The sequence below is a fragment of the Raphanus sativus genome, chromosome 4, assembly GCF_000801105.2.
Source record: "Raphanus sativus cultivar WK10039 chromosome 4, ASM80110v3, whole genome shotgun sequence".
Taxonomy (NCBI): Eukaryota; Viridiplantae; Streptophyta; class Magnoliopsida; order Brassicales; family Brassicaceae; genus Raphanus; species Raphanus sativus.
The window spans coordinates 49,528,513-49,553,112 of record NC_079514.1 but is presented as its reverse complement, the minus strand read 5'-3'; the positions used below and the strand labels follow the sequence as shown (position 1 = coordinate 49,553,112).

At 32.5% G+C, this 24,600-nt stretch overlaps 3 protein-coding genes and 1 long non-coding RNA gene across 9 annotated transcripts; 3 read left to right on the top strand and 1 right to left on the bottom strand.

The window, feature by feature from the left end:
* Positions 1-1,425: 1,425 nt before the first annotated feature.
* Positions 1,426-8,880, top strand: LOC108829672 (insulin-degrading enzyme-like 2). 3 transcript variants are annotated; one of them, XM_057006691.1, is made up of 26 exons: positions 1,429-1,703; positions 1,798-1,873; positions 2,295-2,362; positions 2,496-2,587; positions 2,684-2,757; positions 2,831-2,874; positions 3,040-3,091; positions 3,160-3,282; positions 3,385-3,497; positions 3,594-3,756; positions 3,991-4,083; positions 4,238-4,323; positions 4,414-4,500; positions 4,644-4,747; positions 4,925-5,027; positions 5,147-5,242; positions 5,340-5,529; positions 6,343-6,404; positions 6,489-6,593; positions 7,076-7,277; positions 7,385-7,593; positions 7,705-7,829; positions 7,905-7,956; positions 8,045-8,131; positions 8,256-8,378; positions 8,490-8,880. In XM_057006691.1, exons 1-26 carry the CDS (start codon positions 1,554-1,556, stop codon positions 8,715-8,717), a joined length of 2,907 nt encoding a protein of 968 aa, XP_056862671.1. In that variant the 5' UTR covers positions 1,429-1,553; the 3' UTR covers positions 8,718-8,880. The 3 variants fall into 3 exon arrangements, 2 of the variants coding, with proteins under 2 accessions (XP_056862671.1, XP_056862672.1); XR_008944049.1 differs by lacking the exons at positions 8,045-8,131; positions 8,256-8,378; positions 8,490-8,880 and having other exon boundaries at positions 1,426-1,703; positions 7,679-7,829; XM_057006692.1 differs by lacking the exons at positions 5,340-5,529; positions 6,343-6,404; positions 6,489-6,593.
* A 1,290-nt stretch (positions 8,881-10,170) lies between these two features.
* Positions 10,171-16,844, top strand: LOC108829670 (insulin-degrading enzyme-like 2). Of its 2 annotated transcripts, XM_018603283.2 has the most exons (26): positions 10,171-10,396; positions 10,481-10,556; positions 10,700-10,767; positions 10,859-10,950; positions 11,041-11,114; positions 11,187-11,230; positions 12,057-12,108; positions 12,177-12,299; positions 12,401-12,513; positions 12,599-12,761; positions 12,995-13,087; positions 13,268-13,353; positions 13,442-13,528; positions 13,722-13,825; positions 13,981-14,083; positions 14,174-14,269; positions 14,369-14,558; positions 14,663-14,724; positions 14,809-14,913; positions 15,048-15,249; positions 15,313-15,521; positions 15,629-15,753; positions 15,829-15,880; positions 15,970-16,056; positions 16,138-16,260; positions 16,382-16,844. In XM_018603283.2, exons 1-26 carry the CDS (start codon positions 10,256-10,258, stop codon positions 16,628-16,630), a joined length of 2,919 nt encoding a protein of 972 aa, XP_018458785.2. In that variant the 5' UTR covers positions 10,171-10,255; the 3' UTR covers positions 16,631-16,844. The 2 variants fall into 2 exon arrangements, with proteins under 2 accessions (XP_018458785.2, XP_056862710.1); XM_057006730.1 differs by lacking the exons at positions 10,171-10,396; positions 10,481-10,556; positions 10,700-10,767 and having other exon boundaries at positions 11,051-11,114.
* Positions 16,845-16,960: 116 nt separating this feature from the next.
* LOC108829673 (uncharacterized) lies at positions 16,961-17,561 on the bottom strand. The gene has a single exon (XM_018603286.2). The coding sequence runs from the start codon at positions 17,460-17,462 to the stop codon at positions 17,169-17,171; it is 294 nt and encodes a 97-aa protein (XP_018458788.1). The 5' UTR covers positions 17,463-17,561; the 3' UTR covers positions 16,961-17,168.
* A 4,780-nt stretch (positions 17,562-22,341) lies between these two features.
* On the top strand, positions 22,342-23,623 carry LOC108829663 (uncharacterized). Of its 3 annotated transcripts, none has more exons than XR_001946045.2 (3): positions 22,439-22,877; positions 22,994-23,184; positions 23,256-23,623. It is a non-coding gene; the product is annotated as an uncharacterized LOC108829663 (long non-coding RNA). The 3 variants fall into 3 exon arrangements; XR_001946044.2 differs by having other exon boundaries at positions 22,442-22,877; positions 23,271-23,623; XR_001946043.2 differs by having other exon boundaries at positions 22,342-22,877; positions 22,994-23,623.
* Positions 23,624-24,600: the final 977 nt, after the last annotated feature.

The window sequence follows — 24,600 nt, the reverse complement described above, 5'->3', positions numbered from 1 at the left end:
CGTTGACAAACATAAAGATCTTAAAATGAAAGCTATGTATGATGCCAAAACTTTCTTTGCCTTTGAATAAGTTATTATTATCTAGAAAATAATATAACATGGTGCATAACATATAATATATTTTAATAATTTAAATTATAATGTTTTAAAAAGTACATTGATTTTTCAAAAAGTTTAAAATAATTTTTAAAAAAAAATCATTAAACCTTAAAAATTATATTTTATTTTTAAAAAGAATCAAATAAAACAAATAGACAATTATGTTTATTTAAGTAATTTCTAAATTTTTTTTTGTAAATTTGTAAATAAACGTAATATCCAGTTTAAGAAATTTTAATAAATAATATATTGCACATAATAATTCGGTATGAAACAATTATGTTTATTTAAGTGTAATTTCTAAAAAAAAAAAAAAAATATTTATTTAACTAAATTTTAAATAAATTATATATTTTGAAAAAAAATACTAAATAAAAAGGGAAAAAAATCATACAAAGAGAGAATAGTTTAGGTAACACAAAAATGTAGTAGGAAAAATTATTTTTGTGACAAAGTGATTAAAATATTTTAAAATTGTTTTGTTTTAATCTAATTGTTAGAAACAAACTTAATGAAATTTTTTTTTGAAAATTTTAAATTTTTGAAGAAATTATTACTAAACAAAAGAAAGGAAAACAATTATAAAATAAAGAATAGATTAAGTACCACAAAACCAAAAGTAAAAGGAAAAAAATATTTGTGGGCTGACAATAGATCCAATGACAGCAGTAGTAATATATATGTTTCCTATAATTACTCTGCGATTATCAATCATGTCGTTATGATTGATTTTCTCGCTATTAGTACATATGATGTTTTTGTTTATGTATGTAGATACTTAGTCATACACTACATGCGTGACAATTTTCAACTTTAAAATTATGTAATTAGTGTATGACTGGGGAAAATTTTCAATTTTGCGTGTCTATGGATCTTATTCGGTACGAATTAGTCAACTATGATATAAATTGATTGAACATTAATTAGATTATACACCTTGCATTTTCTTATACTCTCAATATTTGAGGAGGCACCGGTTTACTATATATATATATATATATATACAATTCTAATTTCAATCGAATAAATCATTCAGCTTTAAAACATTTTTATATTTTAACAATACATACTGTAATTTTTTATTTTTATTTTAATTTCATTTACTAATTATTATCCGTGTCTTGCGCTATATTGCAATTTTCGTAGAAAGGAGGGTATATAAAAGAAGAAAGACGTTGGACGTATATGAGAGGACAGAGGAGACTTTAACTATAACAACTAATCGTCGTTGGATATCTATGACGTGAGGGAAAAGATAGACCGCTGATATTTTATATTAGTAATGGGAATGTTAATAAACGATGTGGACACGCTATATTTTACTCGGACGTAGACTAAAAACCCAGCTTCCTGCTCAGCTTCCTTGTCTAAAAATTTAGAAAATAAAAACGTTTGGATATACGAGAGCGAAGACTTAAGCGTAGACTCAATTACTCCCAATTACTCAAGCGACGATGGTGGTTGGAACGGAGAACATGGAGGCGGTATCGGCTGATAAAGGTGGCGAGATACTGAAGCCACGTACGGACAAGAGAGAATATCGAAGGATTGTTCTAAAGAACTCTCTTGAGGTGTTGTTAATCAGCGATTCAGAGACTGACAAGGTAAGATCGATTCCTGTTCTTGTTTTACTGCTTAAAGAACAAAAACAAAAAAAAATGAAGTTCATTGTCTGTGTACGTGTGCGCGTGCTCTTAGTGTGCTGCTTCAATGAACGTTAGCGTCGGATCGTTCTCTGACCCCGAAGGACTGGATGGGCTAGCTCATTTCCTTGGTACGTTAAATGCTTTTCTTCGTATAAAGATTCAAACAATATGATAGAATTTGCAGAATGAGATTGCAGAAAATAGAATATAATTCAATTTCTCATAAGAAACTTTAATAGGTTTTGGTTACAAGTAAATTAAAAAAAAACATTTGAAACTGGTTATAAAAGAGGTTAGAAGTGGTTAACCATGTTTTTAAGTGAACAGTATCCGTAGACTTGAGTGTCTGCTCACTACATCATCTAAACGACCATTGCAAGATTCTTAAAACGATCACTTTGATGCTGAAATCTGTTTTTTTTTCAAACTGTTTCGTTGCTCTATTGCTCATTCTAACATCTAGTAAAGCTGAGTCTATGTAGACAGTTATTTATCTACTCTTTCATGTAAAAAAAGAAGTTGAGTTTTAATGTTGGTGATATTGTCTAGAGCATATGCTGTTTTATGCAAGTGAAAAATATCCAGAGGAAGATAGTTACTCCAAGTACATCACTGAGGTACGTAATATTGTTCTTCTCCAGCTCTTAAATACAATCTTGATCATAGTTTGGTGTCCTTGCTTCAGTGTCTTCTCCAGCTCTGAAAATGGGATATGCTTATTGGAATTATTTATTATTATTTTTTCTGTAGCATGGAGGAAGTAGAAATGCTTATACATCCCGTGAAAACACAAACTACCATTTCGATATCAACACAGACTGTTTTGATGAGGCTTTGGACAGGTAAAACTTACATTTTGTTTTTTATTTTTCCGTTTTGCGTACTACTACTCACATAGTTGGAATCTTCTTATGTTTTCCTTATTATTTACTAATCAGGTTTGCACAGTTTTTTATCAAACCACTGATGTCGGCTGATGCCACCATGAGGGAGATTAACGCTGTCGACTCTGGTTAACTTCTTGATTTTCTTGATAACGACTTTCATGTTACAATTTGTATTCTAACGAGTTCTCTGTAATGCAGAGCATCAGAAAAACTTGTTGTCTGATTCTCGGCGATTTGATCAGGTATCCATTTAGTTATTAATTAGCACTGATCTTCCTGATTATCTATGGAAAGGAAAGAGCATAAGAATGAACAATGAGATTTTTCTTTCAACTTGTAATAGTACTTAATTATAAGAATGAACAATGAGACTCTAAGTGTTTTGTATTCCTTTTTCGTTCACACAGTTAAAGAAGCATCTAAGTAGAGAAGACCATCCATATCACAAATTTAGCACAGGTACATGTTCGACCTATTCTTAATTGCTGTGTTAACTATTCTGCTAAGAAAGCGATATGTTTTCTTAGGGAACATGAAGACTCTTCATGTTTTGCCTGAAGCTAAAGGAATAGATACAAGGAGTGAACTTATTAAGTTCTATGACAAGCACTATTCCGCCAGTATCATGCAGCTGGTTGTTTATGGAAAGGGTATGTGTTAAAGCTAACCTAGACCTCAAGTTTCTTTTTCTGATTTTTAAAAGTAGTAATATATATAGCCATTGTACATCTTTTTGTTCTGGTTGTCTTCAGAAAACCTTGATAAAACTCAAGGTCTAGTGGAAGAGATATTCCAGGAAATTCTAAACACCAACAAGAGTATCCCTATATTTCCTGGTCAGCCGTGTACTCCTGACCATTTGCAGGTTTTTGTTCTTTTTTCAGATTTAAGATTTATTTCAGCTACCATAATGCTTCTTACATGGTATCTTGACTTTGATGGTGGCTTTCATTGATTCTAGGTTCTTGTGAAGGCTGTACCTATAAAGCAGGGTCACAAGCTTACTGTTTCATGGCCTGTAACACCTAGCATCCATCATTATGAAGAAGCACCATGCAGCTACCTTGGTCATCTAATTGGTCATGAAGGCAAAGGAAGTTTGTTTCATGCGTTAAAAACCTTAGGTAGGTTTACATTGGTGCCAAGCTGATAAATATTTTAGTACATATTCTATCCGAAAGAGGTAATAAACTGAAAGAAAGTTCTAGTGATCAGCTTTTTGTTTTTGATTCTCAAAATGAAATCCTACCATCTCTTGGAGGATAAGCTATTGCTGCTAATAGCCAAGATAAATCTTAAAAATGGGCTGTCTCCTCTTTATATAGTAGTCTTTCTTAGGGTTTTCCCAATACTTGCAGGTTGGGCAACTGGACTGCATGCCGGTGAAGTAGACTTGACTATGGAGTATTCCTTCTTCAATGTTTCAGTTGATCTTACTGATGCTGGACATGGTAGTTTTTGTATTTTTTTCTTGTTTTATATCGATATTTCTACAAAAAATTGGAACAACTTTTGAATAGATGCTACCACTTTGCTTGATTTTTTTAGCCAGTACCTGATATTATCTGGATTTGGTTTTGATTTTGTGTGTTGCTTGGTTAACAGAGCATATGCAAGATGTTTTAGGGTTGTTGTTCAGACACATTAAGCATTTACAACAGTCTGGTGTTTCCCAGTGGATTTTTGATGAGGTAGTGGTATAGTTAATCTTGCTAATACTCCTATTGATTCACTGTCCTTAAAAGAGTTTGATACATTTTTATATTTTTCTGTTGTTGAAGCTATCTGCTATTTGTGAGCCAGAATTTCATTATCAAGCCAAAAGAGACCCATTTTCATATGCAATGGCTATTTCCAGAAACATGAAGGTAACAGTATCTTTTTAGTTGTTGAATTTCTTCTCATTCTTTTGGTATTATTTAAGCTTCTTATATCTCTAGTTCTGCTTGATATATTTGTGGCCTTTATAGTAAACAAAAATGTTATACTTCCTTTTGAAAATGTGCTTTAGATATACCCAACCAAGCATTGGCTCGTTGGATCATCACTACCTTCAAGATTTAATCCAGATATTGTACAAAAGGTTCTAAATGAGCTTTCTCCAAGCAATGTTAGGTAAGTCTCTGTTGTCGGAATGCTTCTTCCACAAGTAAACAATGACTTAGCGTTTTCTTTGGGCGGTTTTAGTTATAAGCAGCACCTAGACCTGAAGGATTATGTTAGAATTACATTCAAGCATTGTAAATCTGAAGACTAGTTGTGTTGCAGAATCTAATGCCATTATATTTGTAGAATCTTTTGGAGATCAAAGAAATTTGAAGGACAAACTGACAAGACTGAGCCATGGTACAACACTGCTTATTCTCTTGAGAATATAACCGAATTCACCATTCAGGTTGGCTTTTGATATATCAGTCTCTTTCCTGTGCTCAAATTTGTTGTTTGTTTGATTGAATATTTTACTACTACTACGGAGAAAGTAGTTCAATCTAGACATGTGCTTAACAATTACAGGAATGGATGCAGTCTGCCCCTGATGTAAAGCTGCATCTACCAGTACCTAATGTCTTTATTCCTACAGATTTTTCACTAAAGGATATTAAAGATGAGGTTTAGTTTCCTCACTCTAGCTAGTTACATACTACAAATGTCTTGTAAAGTTTTTATGTATGAAGCAGTTTCGTGTTGTAACTAATATCTGGAGCAGGACATCTTTCCTGTTTTGTTGAGAAAGACATCATTCTCAAGAACGTGGTACAAGCCTGATACAAAGTTCTTCATACCGAAGGCCTATGTTAAGATATATTTCAACTGCCCCCTTGCAAACACTTCTCCTGATGCTTTAGTGCTTTCAAATATTTTTGTTTGGTTGCTGGTGGACTGTTTGAATGAATATGGTAAGATTGACAGATAGACCTTCTAGTTTAATTTTTTAACAAGGATTAGATTCTGATAGGCTCTTCAAAGAGCGGATTAATTTTTTGTTTTATATTTTTGAGAAATTGCCAAAAATACCATTTTCATAGTACCACTTTTCATGTTTACACTAACCACTTTTACCACTACTTTTAATGAAGGGTTTAGATTTGAACGTTTAGGATTTAGGGTTTAGATTTTATGTTTTAGGGTTTAGATTTGATGTTTTAGGGTTTAGGGTATAAAGTTTAGGGTTTAGAGTTGAGGATTTAGGGTTTATAGTTGAGGTTTCAGGGTTTAGGGTTTAGGATATTGAATTTAGGGTATATAGTTTAGGGTTTAGGGTTTAGAGTTGAAGATTTAGGGTTTAGGGTTTAGAATTGGGGGTTTAGGATTTAGAATTTTGGATTAAAATTTTGAAAAGCATATAAAAATAAAGATATAAGAGTCTTTAACATTTTCATAATTAAGGTATTTTTGAAATGTGTACTTAGTAGTGGTAAAGATGAATAATGGTACTTTTAAAGTGGTATTTTTGAAAATTCCCCTATATTTTTTTAGAAATTTAATTTTTATATTTGTTTTTTCTTTAAATCATATTTGTGTTTTTATAATCAAATTTGAGTATAAATCTTAATAAAAATCTATTCTAATTAATTTTATTTTACAATAGAAAAATAATAATTAGACATAATCTTTCTCAACTGGTCGTGATCTTTTTTCAATATTGTTGATAAATTTATGAGCCTTCTAGTTTTTTGTTTACATCATGAAAAGTCAAAACTATGTTTCAGCTTATTATGCTCGGGCTGCTGGTCTTAACTATGGATTAAGTCTTTCAGACAATGGTTTTGAGGTGTGTTTATAAAATTATTCTGATGTTTCCTTGTCCTTTGCTTAATAAGATTCATGTTTAACAACATTGTTTCTTATTTTCTAGCTCTATCTTGCTGGTTTTAACCATAAATTGAGGATCTTGTTGGAAGCTATCATGCAAAAGATAGCAAAATTCGAAGTTAAACCTGACAGGTTTTATGTTATCAAGGTAAGATGTCCCACATCGTGTAAACATGGTGTCTCTGGGCAATATATAGGTGTATGGGTAATTCTCCACTCTTGAGTTAGTTTTTAGGTGTGAGTTACTCCAATCACTGATATGGTATTAGAGCCCATGGTTAAAGCTTATGTAGCCTATAAAAATGGCACATCTTGCTGTGGTATGTCCGAGATGTTGGGCTTGGACTGTTTCCGTTGTACCGTTTCCCACTCACATCTCGAGAGGAGCTATTAGATGCCCCACATCGTGTAAATATGGTGTCTTTGGAAAATATATATGTGTATGGATAACCCTCCACTCTTGAAATAGCTTTTGGGTGTGAGTTAGGCTCATCACTAATAGCCTTTGTTAATAAACCTTGTCTCTCTTTTTATATTACCACTTTAAAGTTTCCTTACTGCATGATGCATCCAATAAGCCTTGTTACCATGTTCATTGAATCTATGTTTTGCTTCCCTATCTTGTTATAGGAAACAATCACCAAGGCATACCAAAATATCAAATTCCAACAACCATATGAGCAAGGAATGATTTACTGCTCAATGGTTTTACAAGATCGGACTTGGCCTTGGACAGAGCAACTAGATGCTCTTACTCATTTGGAAGCTGAAGACTTAGTGAACTTTGTTCCCATGTTATTATCAAGGACATTTGTTGAGTGCTACATAGCAGGTACCAATCTTAATCTGTTGTATGATTCTTTGGTCTCTTATCCTTTTGTTTGTACTTTCTTGTACACACTGTGGTGTCAATTATATAACTAGACAACTCTTTTTCAGGAAATGTTGAAAAGAATGACGCTGAATCCATGGTCGAGCATATTGAAGATGTTCTATTTAACGACCCAAAACCTATTTCTCGTCCGATATTTCCATCCCAGACCATGACAAATAGGGTTGTAGAGCTGGGAACAAGAATGAAGTACTTCTGTCATCAAGAAGGCTCAAACCCTAGTGATGAAAACTCGGCCTTAGTGCATTATATTCAGGTATTGTTAGTCTTTGAACAAAGTGATATCATCAGCAAGTTCTTGCATGTTTTACAAAGCCTTAAAAATTCTTTGTTATGAACAGGTTCATCATGATTTTTTTTTTTTAAGGTTCATCAAGATGAATTTGCAATGAATAGTAAACTTCAGCTTTTCCGTCTCATCGCAAAGCAGGCCACTTTTCACCAGCTTAGAACGGTGGAACAGCTTGGTTACATCACTTCACTTTCTCAGAGGTGTGCATTGATATCATTTGAATAATATCGCTGAGTTATTATGTTATATGTGTAACCACATTTTCTGTAACACAGCAACCACTCTGGTGTCTATGGTTTGCAGTTCATTATCCAGTCTTCAGTTAAGGTACCAACTTATCTTGCCTCTCTGCCACTTAGACTTTGTAAAGTTAATGCATATGTATTTACCTGCCTTTTGAGTTTACCGTTATTAGGATCCTGGACATATTGATTCAAGGGTGCAGTCACTACTCAAGGATCTTGAGAATAAACTTCACAAGATAAGCGATGAGGAATTCAAGGTGAGATGTCCCAACCAGATATTATATAGATTACATTTGGCTTTGTGCCTTTTTTTAAGAGAAACATTGTGGTAAAAAGAGGCAGCCTACACTACAAGACTTTAACTTACATGCTTTCTATCAGAGTAATGTAGCAGCTTTGGTAGACATGAAGCTTGAGAAACACAAGAACTTGAATGAGGAATCTTCTTTTTATTGGAGAGAGATTAAAAACGGGACGTTCAAGTTCAACCGCAAAGATGAAGAGGTAATAGACATTAGCTGCTCTGAATTAAGAACCTCTTGGCTTCCATAACGCCAAATTTGTTAGTCTTGAAGCCATTAACACAGCTTCTTGAGGGTTTTGTTTTCTGGTTAGGTGGCTGCACTAAGAGAGCTAGAGAAGACAGAATTGATAGAGTTCTTTGACACATACATAAAAGTTGATGCACCAAAGAAGAAATCGATGAGCATATGCGTTTATGGAAGCCAACATTTGAAGGAGATGGCACCTGACAAAGACAAAGTTGCATCACCATTCATAGAAATCGAAGACATTGTTGGTTTCAGAAACTCTCAACCTCTTTACGGGTCGTTGAAAGGATGAAGCCACTGAAACTCTGAGGAGGTCCAAAACTCTTTGCAAAGATATGCATGAACAAAACACTCATATACCAAAACAATTGTATTGTATACATTTAAATTTTTATAAACCTGTTTGTAAACAAAACAGTCTTTATCATCTATCATTCAAAAACAGAGTTTGAGTATCGTTTCGTTTTAATACAAAACAAAACATCTACTCATCATAGATCATAACTTCCTTGTGTTAATATAATTATATTGTCTTCTGTCGTTTCGTTTTAATACAAAACAGCACATGTATCATCAATTCATCATAGCACATAACTTACACTATGTTAAAGATTCGGACAGCATATAAACATGATGCTGACTCTATTATATAAAATCGGCAAATAATTGTTAGCCCCAGAAAACATAATCAAGAAACACAAGTAGAACAAATAAAATTATAATCGAATTCTCATTAACATCCAATAATTTTTTTGGAATCCAGAGATTGTTAAAGTGTATCACAAAACCTCATAAGAACATTTTTTAGACTAAAAAGAACATTTTTTTTTGCAATAATAAAACAATAGAAAAGAAAAAGAAAAATAAATTAATATCAAAACATTGGCTCATCAAATCTCTTCTTCAACCAAAAAAGTTACAATATTCTATATTATTAATATATACTAAACTATGCCAAACTAACAAAACGATCTCACGACCAGCTCAAGTAGAACTTGAAGAAAAAATATACTTGTTAATTAAATAAATCTAGTACTTTCTACGAGGATATCACATAATATTTATAACATAGTTACAAATTTCTATTCTTTTGTAAAAAGAAAATATTTAAATCTTGAAAATATTTAAATCTTTATTAAATTGTTTAAAACTCTAACAAAAACCTCTGGACCGACTCTACCACCTTTAAACAAATCAACGGTGGTGTTGCCATCTGCCACATGCGCTAAATTTTGGGGCTGGACTGTGGCTGTCAGAGGCGGACATAAAAAAGTGTTGCATATGATACAAGTTAAATTATATGAAACAAAAATATAGGCTAAGTTAAGTAAGTTACTCTGACTAATTTGGTTAAAGTAGGGAAGTTTGACATACCAAAAACTTAGGTTGGAAGCTCCAAAATGTTCTCTTCCTTGTGATTCTTTTTATTACTTCTTCTCATAACAGATTTTTTTTTTTAATTTTAATCAAAGTCTGACACACCTAATACAAATTCCTAGGTCCGCCACTGGTGGCGGTTGAAATAATAGCCAGAAGTAGATTCTAATAATATTATCCTTGTCTTGCTCTAGATTAGTGGAAATATAAAAGAAGAAAGACGTTGGACGTATACGAGAGAAGACTTTAACTTATAACAAGTAATCGTCGTTGGACATTATGACGTGAGGGCAAAGATAGACCGTTGATATTTTAGTCGGACGTAGACTACAAAACCCACTAGCCATTTTCTTCTCAGCTGCCTTCTTAAAGTTTATTATAAGAAAGACCGTTGGAACATACAAGAGCCAAGACCTCAGCGTAGACTCAACTACTCCAAGTAATCAAAAGGCGATGGTGGTTGGAACGGAGAACATGGCGTCGGATAAAGGTGGCGAGATACTGAAGCCACGTACGGACAAGAGAGAATATCGGAGGATTGTTCTCAAAAATTCTCTTACAGTGTTGTTAATTAGCGATCCAGAGACTGACAAGGTAAGATCGATTCATGTTAGAGTTTTACTGCTTAAAAGAACAATAAAATGAAGATTCATCGTCTGTGTACGTGGGTGCTCTTAGTGTGCTGCGTCAATGAACGTTAGCGTTGGATCGTTCTCGGACCCTGAAGGACTGGATGGTCTAGCTCATTTCCTTGGTACGTTTCTTCATAGCAAGATTTCAATCACTAAGCTGAGTCGGTCTTTATATATTCATGAAAATCAAAAGTTGAGTTTTAATGTTGAATATTTGATAGTCATGGAAAAATAATATATGATTTTATTTTTGTGGGATGTCAAGAGCATATGCTGTTTTATGCAAGTGAAAAATATCCAGAGGAAGATAGTTACTCCAAGTACATCACAGAGGTAATAATGGAATTATGTTTCAGGTTCTTGCGTAAATCTTCTCCAGCTCCGAAAATAAGATATCTTATTGAATTTATGATGTATTTTGTAGCATGGAGGGAGCACAAATGCTTATACATCCAGTGAAGATACAAACTACCATTTCGATATCAACACAGACTGTTTTGATGAGGCTTTAGACAGGTAGACTTACACTTGTGTATAAGCTGCTCTTATCTGCTTTCCCTTTCTGCAGAGTTGCATTTTTATGTTTTCTTGTTATTTCCTAACCAGGTTTGCACAGTTCTTTATCAAACCACTTATGTCGGCTGATGCCACCATGAGGGAGATCAATGCTGTCGACTCTGGTTAGCTTCTTGACTTTCTCGATAGCATTCATGTTGCAGTTTGTATTCTTACGTGTTCTCTGTCTCATCCAGAGCATCAGCAAAACATGTTGTCTGATTCTCGACGTTTGCGTCAGGTATTTTTTCATGCTCTGCAAGAAAACAACTAGCTTAATTGTATCCATTTAGTAATTACCACTGAAGAATTCATTTTACCGATTATCATCTATGGAAAGGTGTTGAGATTTGTTAAGTCATATGTCCAACTCTTTATTATCCCATTAGTAGGATATTGTCCGCTTAGAACTTTATATATAGGCTAACTCGCATGAATTTACTTTGGTTTCATACTAATAGAGTTGAATTTCTCTTTATATATTAGATATTCTTTGTCTAATTATCTAATGTATAATTTAGTTTGATATTTTACATTATCCCCTTCAAACTAATGATCACATTCATCTCGTGTCATATAACTGAATTTCAAGATCTTTTGACTTTATCTCTACTACAAATACGTCTTAATCATAACTCGAAGGGTCTCATTCATATCTCGAAGGGTATTTTGGTTTTTTTACAGATTTTTCGTCAACAGCTCTGAATAAGATTTGTTAAGTCTATGTCCAACTCTTTATTATCCGATTAGTATTTAGTACGATATTGTCCACTTTAGACTTTAGAAGCTGGCTCACATGAATTTATTTTTGGTTTCCTTTCCAAAAAGCCTCATACTAATATAGTTGGACTTCTCTTTATATATTAGATACTCGTTGTCTAATTATCCAATGTAAGACTTAGTTTGATATTTCACAAAAGGAACATAGAAATGAACAATGAAATTTTTCTTTGAACTTGTAGTACTCATATCTAAAAAGCCAAGCATAAACCGAAAGGTCTGTTGATGACTTGATGTATACCTAGCATCTAACTCGAAAGTTTTGTCTTCCTTTTTTCGTCATACAGTTAAAGAAGCATCTAAGTAGAGAAGACCATCCATATCACAAATTTAGCACCGGTACATGTCCAACCTATTCTTATTTGTTGTGTCAACTATTCTGCTAAGAACGTGATATGTTTTCTTAGGGAACATGGATACTCTTCACGTACGGCCGGAAGCAAAAGGAATTGATACAAGGAGTGAACTTATTAAGTTCTATGACAAGCACTATTCTGCCAGTATCATGCATCTGGTTGTTTATGGCAAGGGTAGGTGTTGAAGCTAACCCAAAAAATCAAGTTTAAACTCTGATAACAAAAGTATTAACATATATAACCACTCTACATCTCTCTGCTCTTGATGTTTTCAGAAAACCTTGATAAAACTCAAGGTCTAGTGGAAGAAATGTTCCAGGAAATTCCAAACACCAACAAGAGTATCCCTATATTTCCTGGCCAGCCTTGTAGTTTGGACCATTTGCAGGTTTTATATTCTGTCTTTCAGATTAAGCATTTATTTCAGCAACAGTAATTATTGTTTCTTACTTAGTACTTTGGTGTGGTTTTAGGTTCTTGTGAAGTCTGTACCTATAAGGCAGGGTCACAAGCTTACTGTTTCGTGGCCTATTGCACCTAGCATCCATCATTATGAAGAAGCCCCATGCAGGTACCTTGGTCAACTAATTGGTCATGAAGGCGAAGGGAGTTTGTATCATGAGTTAAAAACATTAGGTAAGTTTACTTTGGGGGCAAACTAATAAATTTTTAGCACATTCTATTCAAAAGAGGTAATAAACTCAAAACAGTTATAGTTTTCAGCTCCATGTGTTTTTATTTTCAAATTGAAATCTTACCATTTTTTGCGGGTAAGCTATTGCTGCTAATAGCCAAGATAAAACTTAAAGATGGGTTTGTCTCCTCTATATCTTGTAGTCTTGCTTAACACTTCCCTAATACTTGCACAGGTTGGGCAACTGGACTATATGCCGGTGAAGCAGACTGGACTATGGAGTATTCTTTCTTCAATGTATCAGTAGATCTTACTGATGCTGGCCATGGTAGGTTTTAGTATTCTTCCTTGTTCTATTTTGATATTTCTACAAAGATTTGGAACAACTTTGTTATGTTAGTTCACTTTTGTTTCATTAAAAGCACTTTGTTATGTTGAATAGATGCTACCGGTGTGCTTGATATTATCTGGGAATTGGTTTTGATTTTGTATCTTGCTTGGTTAACAGAGCATATGCAAGATATTTTAGGGTTATTGTTCAGATACATTAAGCATTTACAAGAGTCCGGTGTTTCCCAGTGGATTTTTGATGAGGTATTGGTATAATTAACTTTGTTAGCATTCCAGTTGATACATTGCCCTAAAGAGTTTGATACATGTTTATATTCTATTCTTGTTGAAGCTCTCTGCTATTTGTGAGGCAAAATTTCATTATCAAGCCAAAATAAAGCCAATTTCTTATGCAATGGCAATCTCTTCAAAAATGACGGTAATAGTATATCTCCTCATACTTTTGATATCATTAAGCTTCTTATATATCTATTTCTGCCTGATATATGTGTGGCTTATATTGAACAAAAAGTAGAGTATATGTTTACCTCTCTTACAATTTCATTAAGCACTACTTAACCAAACACACCTCGTGGCTAAACATTTATGTTCCTTTTCAAACATTGCTTCAGATATACCCAACCAAGCATTGGCTCGTTGGATCATCATTACCTTCGAAATTTAATCCAGCTATTATACAAAAGGTTCTAAACGATCTTTCTCGAAGCAATGTTAGGTGAGTCTCTGTTGTTGGAATGCATCTTCAACAAGCAAAAAATAACCTAGTGTATTCTTTAAGCAGCCATTAAGGTCTGAATGTGCTGTGTTAGAATTTACATTCTGCCAAGTTAGCTAGTCGTGTCGCAGAATCTAATGCCCTTATATTTGTAGAATCTTTTGGAGATCAAAGAAATTTGAAGGACAAACTGACAAGGCTGAGCCATGGTACAACACTGCTTATTCTTTTGAGAATATAACCGAATTCACCATTCAGGTCGGCTTTTGATATATTATTTTCCTTGTATGCTCAAATTATTACTATGGAGGAAGTAGTTCAATTTTGATATGTTCTTAACAATTACAGGAATGGGTGCAGTCTGCCCCTGATGTAAAGCTGCATCTACCAGTACCTAATGTCTTTATTCCTACAGATTTTTCACTCAAGGATATTAAAGATGAGGTTTAGTTTCATCACTCTAGCTAGTTACATACTACAAATGTCTTGTAAAGTTTTGATGTATGAAGCAGTTTGGTGTTGTGTAACTAATTTCTGGAGTAGGACATCTTTCCTGTTTTGTTGAGAAAGACATCATTCTCAAGATTGTGGTACAAGCCTGATACAAAGTTCTTCATACCGAAGGCCTATGTTAAGATATATTTCAACTGCCCCCTTGCAAACACTTCTCCTGATGCTTTCGTGCTTTCAAATATTTTTGTTTGGTTGCTAAGGGACTGTTTGAATGAATATGGTAAGATTGATAAATATACCTTCTAGTTTTTTTTAACAAGAATAAAGTTAGGAGCCTTCTATTCTTTTTTGTTTATATCATGAAAAGTCAAAACTATGTTTCAGCTTATTATGCTGGGGCTGCTGGTCTTTACTATGGATTAAGTCTTTCGGGCAATGGTTTTGAGGTGTGTTTGTATAATGATTTTGATGTTTTCTTGTCCTTTGCTTAATAAGTTTCATGTTTGACAACATTGTTTCTCATTTTCTAGCTCTATCTTGCTGGCTTTAACCATAAATTGAGGATCTTGTTGGAAGCTATCATGCAAAAGATAGCAAAATTCGAAGTTAAACCTGACAGGTTTTCTGTTATCAAGGTAGCCTTTGTTAATAAACCTTGTCTCTCTTTTTACATTACCACTTTAAAGTTTCCTCACTGCATGCTGCATCCAATAAGCCTTGTTACCATGTTCATTGAATCCATGTTTTCTGCTTCCCTATCTTGTTATAGGAAACAATCACCAAGGCATACCAAAATATCAAATTCCAACAACCATATGATCAAGGAATGAGCTACTGCTCAATGGTTTTACAAGATCGCACTTGGCCTTGGACAGAGAAACTAGATGCTCTTACTCATTTGGAAGCTGAAGACTTAGTGAACTTTGTTCCCATGATGTTATCAAGGACATTTGTTGAGTGCTACATAGCAGGTACCAATCTTAATATGCTGTATGATTCTTTGGTGTCAATTATATAACTAGACAAATTTTCAGGAAATGTTGGAAAGAATGACGCTGAAGCCATGGTCAAGCATATTGAAGATGTTCTATTCAATGATCCAAAACCTATTTCTCGTCCGATATTTCCATCCCAGTCCATGAAAAATAGGGTTGTAAATCTGGGAACAGGAATGAAGTACTTCTATCATCAAGAAGGCTCAAACCCTAGTGATGAAAACTCGGCCCTAGTGCATTATATTCAGGTATAGTTAGTCTTCAAACAAAGTGATATCATCTGCAAGTTCTTGCATGTCTTATAAAGCTTCTCTTGTAGATCTTGATATACTTAAAAACTCTTTGTTATAAACAGGTTCATCAAGATGAATTTTCAATGAATAGTAAACTTCAGCTTTTCCGACTCATCGCAAAGCAGGCCACTTTTCACCAGCTTAGAACGGTGGAACAGCTTGGTTACATCACTTCACTTTCTCAGAGGTGTGCATTGATTTCATTTGAATAATATCGCTGAGTTATTATGTTATATGTCTAACCACATTTTCTGTAACACAGCAACCACTCTGGTGTCTATGGTGTGCAGTTTATTGTCCAGTCTTCAGTTAAGGTACCAACGTTTCTTGCTTCTCTGGCACTTAGACTTTGTATAGTTAATGCGTATGTCCTTAGTTTCCTTTTTGAGTTCATCTTCAATAGGGTCCTGGACATATTGATTCAAGGGTTGAGTCACTTCTCAAGGATCTTGAGAGTAAACTTTACAAGATGAGCGATGAGGAATTCAAGGTGAGATATCCAAACCAGATACTATATTATTTGCTTAAGAAAACATTGTGGTACAAAGAAGTGAAATGACTTTCTTCTCAGGGCAATGTAACAGCTTTGATAGACATGAAGCTTGAGAAACACAAGAACTTGAACGAGGAATCTTTGTTTTATTGGCGAGAGATTAAAAACGGGACATTCAAGTTCAACCGTAAAGATGAAGAGGTAAAATACTTTAGCTGCTCTTAAATGAGATCCTCTGACTTACATAACGCCAAATTTGTTAGTCTACCAACAAAGACATGAAGCCATTAACACAGCTTCTTGGGGGTTGTTTTGTTGTTAGGTGGCTGCACTAAGAGAGCTGAAGAAGGAAGAACTGATAGATTTCTTTGACGAATACATAAAAGTTGACGCACCAAAGAAGAAGTCGATGAGTATATGCGTTTATGGAAGCCATCATTTGAAGGAAATGGCAGCTGATAAAGACAAAGTAATTGCATCACCACTCATAGAAATCGAAGACATTGTGGGTTTCAGAAAGTCTCAACCACTTTATGGGTCGTTGAACGGATGGAGCCAGCTGAAACTCTGAGGTCCACTCTTTGCAAAGATATGCATGAACAAAAACAATCATACCAAAAATAAAAATGTATACATGTGAATCATTATTCATCTGATTGTAAACAAAAACAGAGTCTTTGTCATCTATCATTGAAAAACTAGTCTTTATCATCTACCATTGAAAATAATCTTGTAAAGAACATAACTTACCCTTGTCTATAAATACAAATGTGTCATTATAATTATTTTGTTGGGTTTTACTAGTTCAGCATGTTAAAGATTCGAACAGCTTATAAACATGTTATTGCACTCTATTATGCAATATTGTTAAACATCAAGAAACATAATAGAACAAAGAAAATAATAATCAAATTCTCATTAACATCCAATATATTTTTTGTAATCCAGAGATTGTTACATTTTTTTGCAATAATAAAACAACAGAAAAAGAAAAAGAAAAAGAAAAAGAAAAAAGAAAAAAATATCAAAACATTGGCTCATCAAATCTCTTCTTCAACCAAAAAAGTTATAATATTCTATATTAGTTATATTTTTTTGTGATAAATCAATCAAACAACAGAGAATAACAAGAGATCTCTGGCATCTTCATACCCTTGACCTTGAGAAGGCTTGAGACCGCAACCAGCAGCAGCCCCGGATCCTCCTAGCTCACCAACCATCCCGGTAGAATCTTGACCCGACCCACCCAAAACTCCACCACCTCCGATTAAATCGGTGACACCATGTTGGTGATGGCTGTCGGAAGGAGGATGGTAATAGAGACGCGCCGTCTGAGGACAGTGAGAATGAAACCTCGCCGCTATTCTCACGCCTGCATCCAACATCTCCGTGTATTTCCCCATTCTTGAATGATCTTTCTTTTATTCTATTTTTTTTTATTTTTCTTGTTCTCTTTCTCGTGAAGAGAGAGAAGAGATGGAGACAAATGATGATGAAGATTTCTTGTTCATGTCGCGTCGAATTTATAGGTTGTAGGAAAAGCGAACGAAGTATCCGCTATCTTTATTCTATTTCATATGTGCCCCTAAAGTTTGTTTTTATTTCGTTTTTCTGTTATTTTTATTTTACCACCATTAGCTAATGCAACTAACTACTTCGGGTTTAATTAGTTGTCTTTAGAAGATTTCACAAAAACTGAAAACAGTTAAATATTTAACTTTATTTATATTTTACTATCAAATTTATTATTTTCACATTTTTGATTTAAAATGTAAATTAAATTAATAAAAAATTATATGTAATAAAAATTGTTGTATATGTTTAATTTGAAATGGTAAGAATATTCATATTAGATTAAATTATTTTTAGATCTATGATATAGATATACAATAATACTTTCAAATACCAGATAAGTATTATATTATTAGGGTACTAAATATCAATTTCTTGGAAAAATTTGGGACTGCAAATATATTTACAAAGTATAGGGTCGGAATTAGGAGAAATTGAAATATTATTCTGAGATGTAAAATTGGCATTTTTTTTTGTTTTAAAAGAATCGGTTTAGCTCCAGACCACTTCAAGTTTGAGTAATAGAATGGTCTTAGGGAAAAAAAAAGAACCGGTTTAGCGTTACTTGACAGCTTCCTTCCCAACTTTTTTATTTGTTACTAGTTAGCAAATTTGTTCCACGTTTCTATAGGAAATTAATAGTTGACAAAATGGTCTTTTTGACTATGGCAAAACCGCATTAAGTGGCTTGAAAAGTAAGCGTTTACTTAAATGATTCTCGATGGATGGACTAATATCAACGACTTTCTGGACTTGCTTTTAAGACATTTGGACTTCAAATCAGTAACGTACGGTTTTTGAATTGAATTAACAATAAATATGACATGCTTCCGCTATCAACTTATATATAAACTCTTACAATAAAATATACTCACTCCGTTTCTTAAAGAGTGTCGTTGTAACATTTTTCACACAGATTAAGAAAGTTGTTGAAATATATGTAAGTTGTAATTAATTATACCTCTTTGACCAATAGTATTTTAGATAAATAAAATTATTTATAAAATCAATGCAGTTTGCAATTAATTTTTAGCTGAAAGTTAGTATAATTTACATTGGAATTATAAAGTGACACTCTTTGTGTAACAAGAAAATGAGTTCAGAGTGACACTTATTATGAAACAGAAAGAGTACTATTGTCAACAGATTTTTACGTGTGTCTATTGGTTGTCAGATCCCTAGTTTAAAATTTTAGGTCAATGTAGCTGATTTTTTTTTAAATGCATAAAGATATACTTTGCTTCATTATCATGACACTTTAAGCATTCAATTAGTTTACTCTTGTCTAAAATATGAAATTTAAAATTAATATTTTCTCTGTATCATTCTAAGCGGATTTTAAAGTTTTTGCACAAAATTAAAAAATACAAATTTTTATGTAATTTATTTTGCTTACATAAAATAGCATTAAATAAAACAAATTCAACCAATAAAAATATAATATTTTATAATTGGTTACAAATTTTAAATGACATTAAATTTGGTCTAGAATAGTGAAATTATTACTTATTATAAAACAAAAAAAAAAAAAAAAAACACCTCTAAATTTGATATGGAGAGTGTATAAGGGAATTTAGTGTGTCCCCATTTGTTTCTTTAAGTAGGTAAATCAATTTGATACTTATGATTTATACTCACTTGCCAACTTAGTTGATGATTTGCTCATTATTAATGAGATCTAAAATAAACTTCTTGCATATCACATTTACTAGATTTATCACCAAAGAAAGTTAAGCGGAATTTATAAAACTAGTCATTAACCAAACTTGGCTCTAATTTCTTTTACTTATTTATGGGTATGTAGAGACGCTTATAGATGTGTCGTTCTAGGCCATTTATCTCTCTCTATATATATATATATATATATACTAGATGATAATACGAGTTCATACGAGTGAATTTTTTATAATAATTTTGACAAATAAAGGTATTAACCATTTAAAATGTTTTAAGTTTTACATCTTTTGGATTTTACTAAAGCTATTAATTACTAAACAAAATACTTTTATTTTGAGAAAAGTCTAGGTGATAAATTTCATTATGTTGAAAAAAAAAACAAGTTAAAGTATCATATCAACAGATTTTTTTGTGACTTGTTAAGGGTGTAGAGGTCTAATATGTTTTTCGTATTGTAAATTTTTCATTTAGACTAAATTTTTCAAAGACAAATTTTCATAAATAAAGGTATTAACCATACAAAATGTTGAAAACAAACTAAGCTAAAGCATACTGTCCATAGAAATAACCATACAAAATGTTGAAAACAAATCAAACTAAAGCATCATGTCCATAGAATTTTCTATGTTTTGTTAGAGGTGTAGAGGTTTAATATGTTTTTTCGTATTGTAAAATTTTCACTTAGACAAAAAATTTCAAAGGCTAATTTTCACAAATAAAGGTATTAACCATACAAAATGTTTTAAGCTTACAAATTTTGGATTTTACTAAAGATATTAATTACAAAAAAAATATTTTAATTTTTAAAAAGTCTAGGTGATAAATTTCAGTATGTTGAAAACAAACCAAGCTAAAAATATCCTTTCCATAGAATTTTCTATGGTTAGTTAGAGGTGTAGAGGTTTAATATGTTTTTTCGTATTGCAAAATTTTCACTAATACTAAAATTTTCAAAGATTAATTTTCACAAATAAAGGTATTAACCATACAAATTGTTTTAAACTTGCACATTTTAGATTTTACTACAGCTATTAATTACTAAAGAAAATAATTTTATTTTGAAAAAATTCTAGGTGGTAAATTTCAGTATGTTGACAACAAACCAAGCTAAAGCATCATGTCCATAGAATTTTCAGTGGTCCGTTAGAGGTGCAAAGGTTTAATATGTTTTTTTATTGTAAATTTTTCACTTAAACTAAATATTTTAAAGACTAATTTTCACAAATAAAGGTATTAACCATACAAAATGGTGAAAACAAATCAAGCAAAAGCATTCTATCCATAGAATTTTTTTGTGGTCCCTTAAAGGTGTAGATGTTTAATATTTATTTTCGTATTGTAAATTTTTCACTTAGGCTAAATTTTTCAATGACTAATTGTAACAAATAAAGGTATTAACCATTCAAAATGTTTTAAGCTTACACATTTTGGATTTTATATGTTTTTCGTATTGTAAATTTTCACTTAGATTAAATTTTTAAAGACTAATTTTCACAAATAAAGGTATTAACCATATAAAATGTTGAAAACAAACCAAGCTGAAGCATCAATCCATAGAAATGTTTTTCACAAATAAAAGTATTAACCATAAAATTGTTTTATAATTACACATTTTAGATTTTACTAAAGCTATTAATTACTAAACAAAATAATTTGAAAAAGGTCTAGGTGATAAATTTCAGTATGTTGAAAACAAACCAAGCTAAAACAGTATGTCCATATAATTCGACGTGGTCCGTTAGAGGTTTAGAGGTTTAAATTTTTTTCGTATTTTAAAATATTTCACTTAGACTAAATTTTTCAAAAACTATTTTTCACAAATAAAGGTATTAACCATATAAAATGTTTTAAGTTTACAAACTTTGGATTATTACGAGACAAAATATTTTTATTTTGAAAAACAATCTAGAAGATAAATTTAAGTATGTTGTAAACAAACCAAGCTAAAGCATCATATCTAAATAATTTTCTTTGGTCGGTAAGAGGTGTAGAGGTGTAATATGTTTTTCATATCGTAAATTTTTCACTTAGATTAATTTTTCAAAGACTAATTTTCATAAATAAAGGTATTAACCATATAAAATGTTTTAAGCTTACACATTTTGGATTTTACTAAAGCTACTACTTACTAAACAAAATATTTTTATTTTGAAAAAATTCTAGGTGATATTTTAAAAACAAACCAAGCTAAAGCATTTTGTCCATAGAATTTTATTTGGTCCGTTAATGGTGTAGAGTTTTAATATAGTTTTGGTATTGTATATTTTTTACTTAGACTAAATTTTTCAAAAAAAATAATTTTCAGAAATAAAGGTATTAACCATATAAAATGTTTTAATCTTACACATTTTGGATTTTACTATTAATTATTAAACAAAATATTTTATTTTTAAAAAAAATGTCTAGGAATAAATTTCGGTATGTTGAAAACAAACCAAGCTATAGCATCATGTTCATAGAATATTTTGTGGTCGTTAGAGGTGTATGTTTTTCGTATTGTTAATTTTTCACGTAGACTAAAATTTTCAAAGACTAATTTTCACAAATAAAAGTATTAACCATACACAATGTTTTAGGTTACACATTTTGGATTTTATTAAAGCTATTAATTACTAAAAAATATTTTTATTTTGAAAAAAAAATCTAGGTGATAAATTTCAGTATGTTGAAAACAAACCAAGATAAAGCATCTTGTCCATAGAATTTTCTGTGGTCCATTAGAAGTGTAGAAGTTTAATATGTTTTTTCGTATTGTAAAATTTTCACTTAGACTAAATATTTCAAAAACTAATTTTCAAAAATAAAAGTATTTTAACAATACAAAATGTTTTAAGCTTTCATAAATTTTGGATTTTACTAAAGTTATTAATTACTAATAAAATATTTTTATTTTTAAAAAAAAATCTAGGAGATAATTTTTAGTATGTTGAAAACAAACCAAACTAAAGCATCTTGTCCATAGATAATTATTTGTTCCATTTTCCTAAAATTCCCTATAATTTTTGTGGTCCGTTAGAAGTTAGCGGTCTAATATGTTTTTTTACAAGATATGACCGTGTAATTACACCTAAGACAAAATATTGTCTTACCGTTGTTGTTAATTCCCTCTTTGTTTTTAAATCATAATCTCCTCGTGTTTCACTCGTACATATATTTTCTCCAAGAAAGAGGTTGAAGAAGAGAACCGATAGATGATTCATGTTTTCACTGTGCTGAAAAACAGCGCAACTCAAAACCATATTTGTCGTCAACAGTCGCAATTTCCCTTCTCCGCTCTCTCTCCTCTCATCAGAAACTCTTCGTCACGGTTCTGTTCTCTGATACCAACCATCTCTTACTCCTCCTCGATTTTGACACTAGATTTTTTCTTCATCGATTTCATTCAACTGGATCTCTTTATATTGTGTTGAGGTCAAGGGAAGATGATGATGTTAGGATTGGTGGTTCAAAAAGGATCTATAGCCTTGCAGTGGATTCCACTAAGTCGTGCATATGATACAGAGAATCCGTTTGTTTCACCGCTCGTCGACGTATCTACAGCTGTGGAGCACAAGATGAAGAGAACATAGGTAACTCTAGATTTTCCTATTTTGATTTTTAGGGGTGTGTTTTTGTAAATCGATCGAGATTGATTGATGACGATTGTGTAACAATGCGTCTCGTGGACCCCATGCTGCCTCTGCAGAGCATGGATTCTAAATTTTCACATGTGAACCCTCACTGACTTCCCCAAATAGGTAATCGGTACACTTGGTGGGTTGTTATAGATTTATCGAAAGCACTAAGGAGGAAGCTTCAAGGTGAAGACTGTGATTCATCCTATATGTGTTCAGATGAGCAACACTTGTTTCTCACTTGTGTCCGAGTCTGATGATGGTGAGTTCCCTCAATTTATTTATAATAATTGTTGTTTTTTCTCGAGCAAAGCTCTGCCGAATGTATGATAGAGAGGAGGATCCTAGTGCTTTAGGAAATGAATGTACACGTATACTTGAGAGGTGGAGAGTTTCATTTAGTCGAAGAGGACGTGTTTCAGACGTTTAATGAGCAGTTGCGAAGTTGTTAGGAGTTTTTTACAAAGAGAAACAGAGGAGAAGCAGAGGCGAGAATAAAAGGAAGAAGAGAAGATCATTTCTATTCATTCAGAAAAGTCTGTGTGTGTGTGTGTGTTGTTTCTTCTTCATCTTTCTCTGTGTACATTGGGATTTATCCTTTCAAAGTTCTAGAGTTGTTTCTACTTGTATACTATTGGCTTTGGTGAGGTCGATTCTTTGTATTCTACATTGAGTAGAGTAATTCATTCTACATTGATTCATACGATTTACTGTAACACTTAGTCACTAACGTATATAAAAAGGTGAAACTGATCGTGATTACAGGCCTTCGACACGTTAAAATCAGTCAACATCTTCGTACGTTAGGTGTTCCTTGAGATAGAGACTAAAATTGCTTAGCAAAGTTTTTCTGAGTTCTTCTTTGTTTGTCTATTGGAGCCAATTTTTTTTTTACAAAGCACAACTAAAGTTTTATTTCTATCTCTGTTTGTAACTTTGATATGTTTAGCGAATCATAGCTTCTAGCATCCCATCTCGTCGATCTGTTGACTGAGACTCTCAATGCTTTAACTGCAGAACCGAGACTCAAATGGAAATCAAGGTGTTCCAAGACAAAAAGAACTGAATTCTTTAGCCGCGTTCAATTCTTCACCATCATTAAATATACGTCCACAAAACCAGGTTTTGTGGTCTGGTGGTGATTAATTTGAAGGCAAAAAGCCCGATATGATGAAGCCACCAGGATTCGAGTCCTTGCCACTGAAAAATTAACATTTCGGCATCGTTAGAAACATAAGACCAACACGTAGTAACACATGACTAACATGGACTACTTATGTAGGCCACAATAACTCTGTATAATTCAAAACAAAAAAAAAAAATATATATATATAAGGATTGACAAGTCAAAAGTCATAGAAGGAAACAGTTTTGGCTGCTCTCACAAGTTCTCACTAGTGAGAAGAATCTCACCGGTGAGAAGAAGAAATGACCTGATAACAGCCCAAAAATGACAAACATGGTGATCCAGCAATTCAGATATAGTAAGAACAAAGAAGCGATTTCCATTGTGCTTCTTGAGAAAAAAAGTTCCTTCTGGGTTTTTTCTTATTGTTTTGGTTTTTCAGAAAAAAATGTTCCTTCATGGGCGGGTTGGTTTGATTCTTCATACTCTTACCATAGTGATGTGTTATTGTAATCATTGATCGGTGTTTTCTTTTCTTGTGGGTCAGGGTAG

Excerpts from the sequence above, each read along its gene's own strand:
- LOC108829672 (XM_057006691.1), top strand. The coding sequence starts at position 1,554 with ATGGTGGTTGGAACGGAGAACATGGAGGCGGTATCGGCTGATAAAGGT. Across the intron at positions 3,757-3,990 it reads TCATGCGTTAAAAACCTTAG|GTTGGGCAACTGGACTGCAT; the intron begins GTAGGTTTACAT and ends CAATACTTGCAG. Across the intron at positions 5,028-5,146 it reads TAACCGAATTCACCATTCAG|GAATGGATGCAGTCTGCCCC; the intron begins GTTGGCTTTTGA and ends TAACAATTACAG.
- LOC108829670 (XM_018603283.2), top strand. The coding sequence starts at position 10,256 with ATGGTGGTTGGAACGGAGAACATGGCGTCGGATAAAGGTGGCGAGATA. Across the intron at positions 11,115-11,186 it reads GATCAATGCTGTCGACTCTG|AGCATCAGCAAAACATGTTG; the intron begins GTTAGCTTCTTG and ends TGTCTCATCCAG. Across the intron at positions 12,300-12,400 it reads TCTGGTTGTTTATGGCAAGG|AAAACCTTGATAAAACTCAA; the intron begins GTAGGTGTTGAA and ends TGATGTTTTCAG.
- LOC108829673 (XM_018603286.2), bottom strand. The coding sequence starts at position 17,462 with ATGGGGAAATACACGGAGATGTTGGATGCAGGCGTGAGAATAGCGGCG.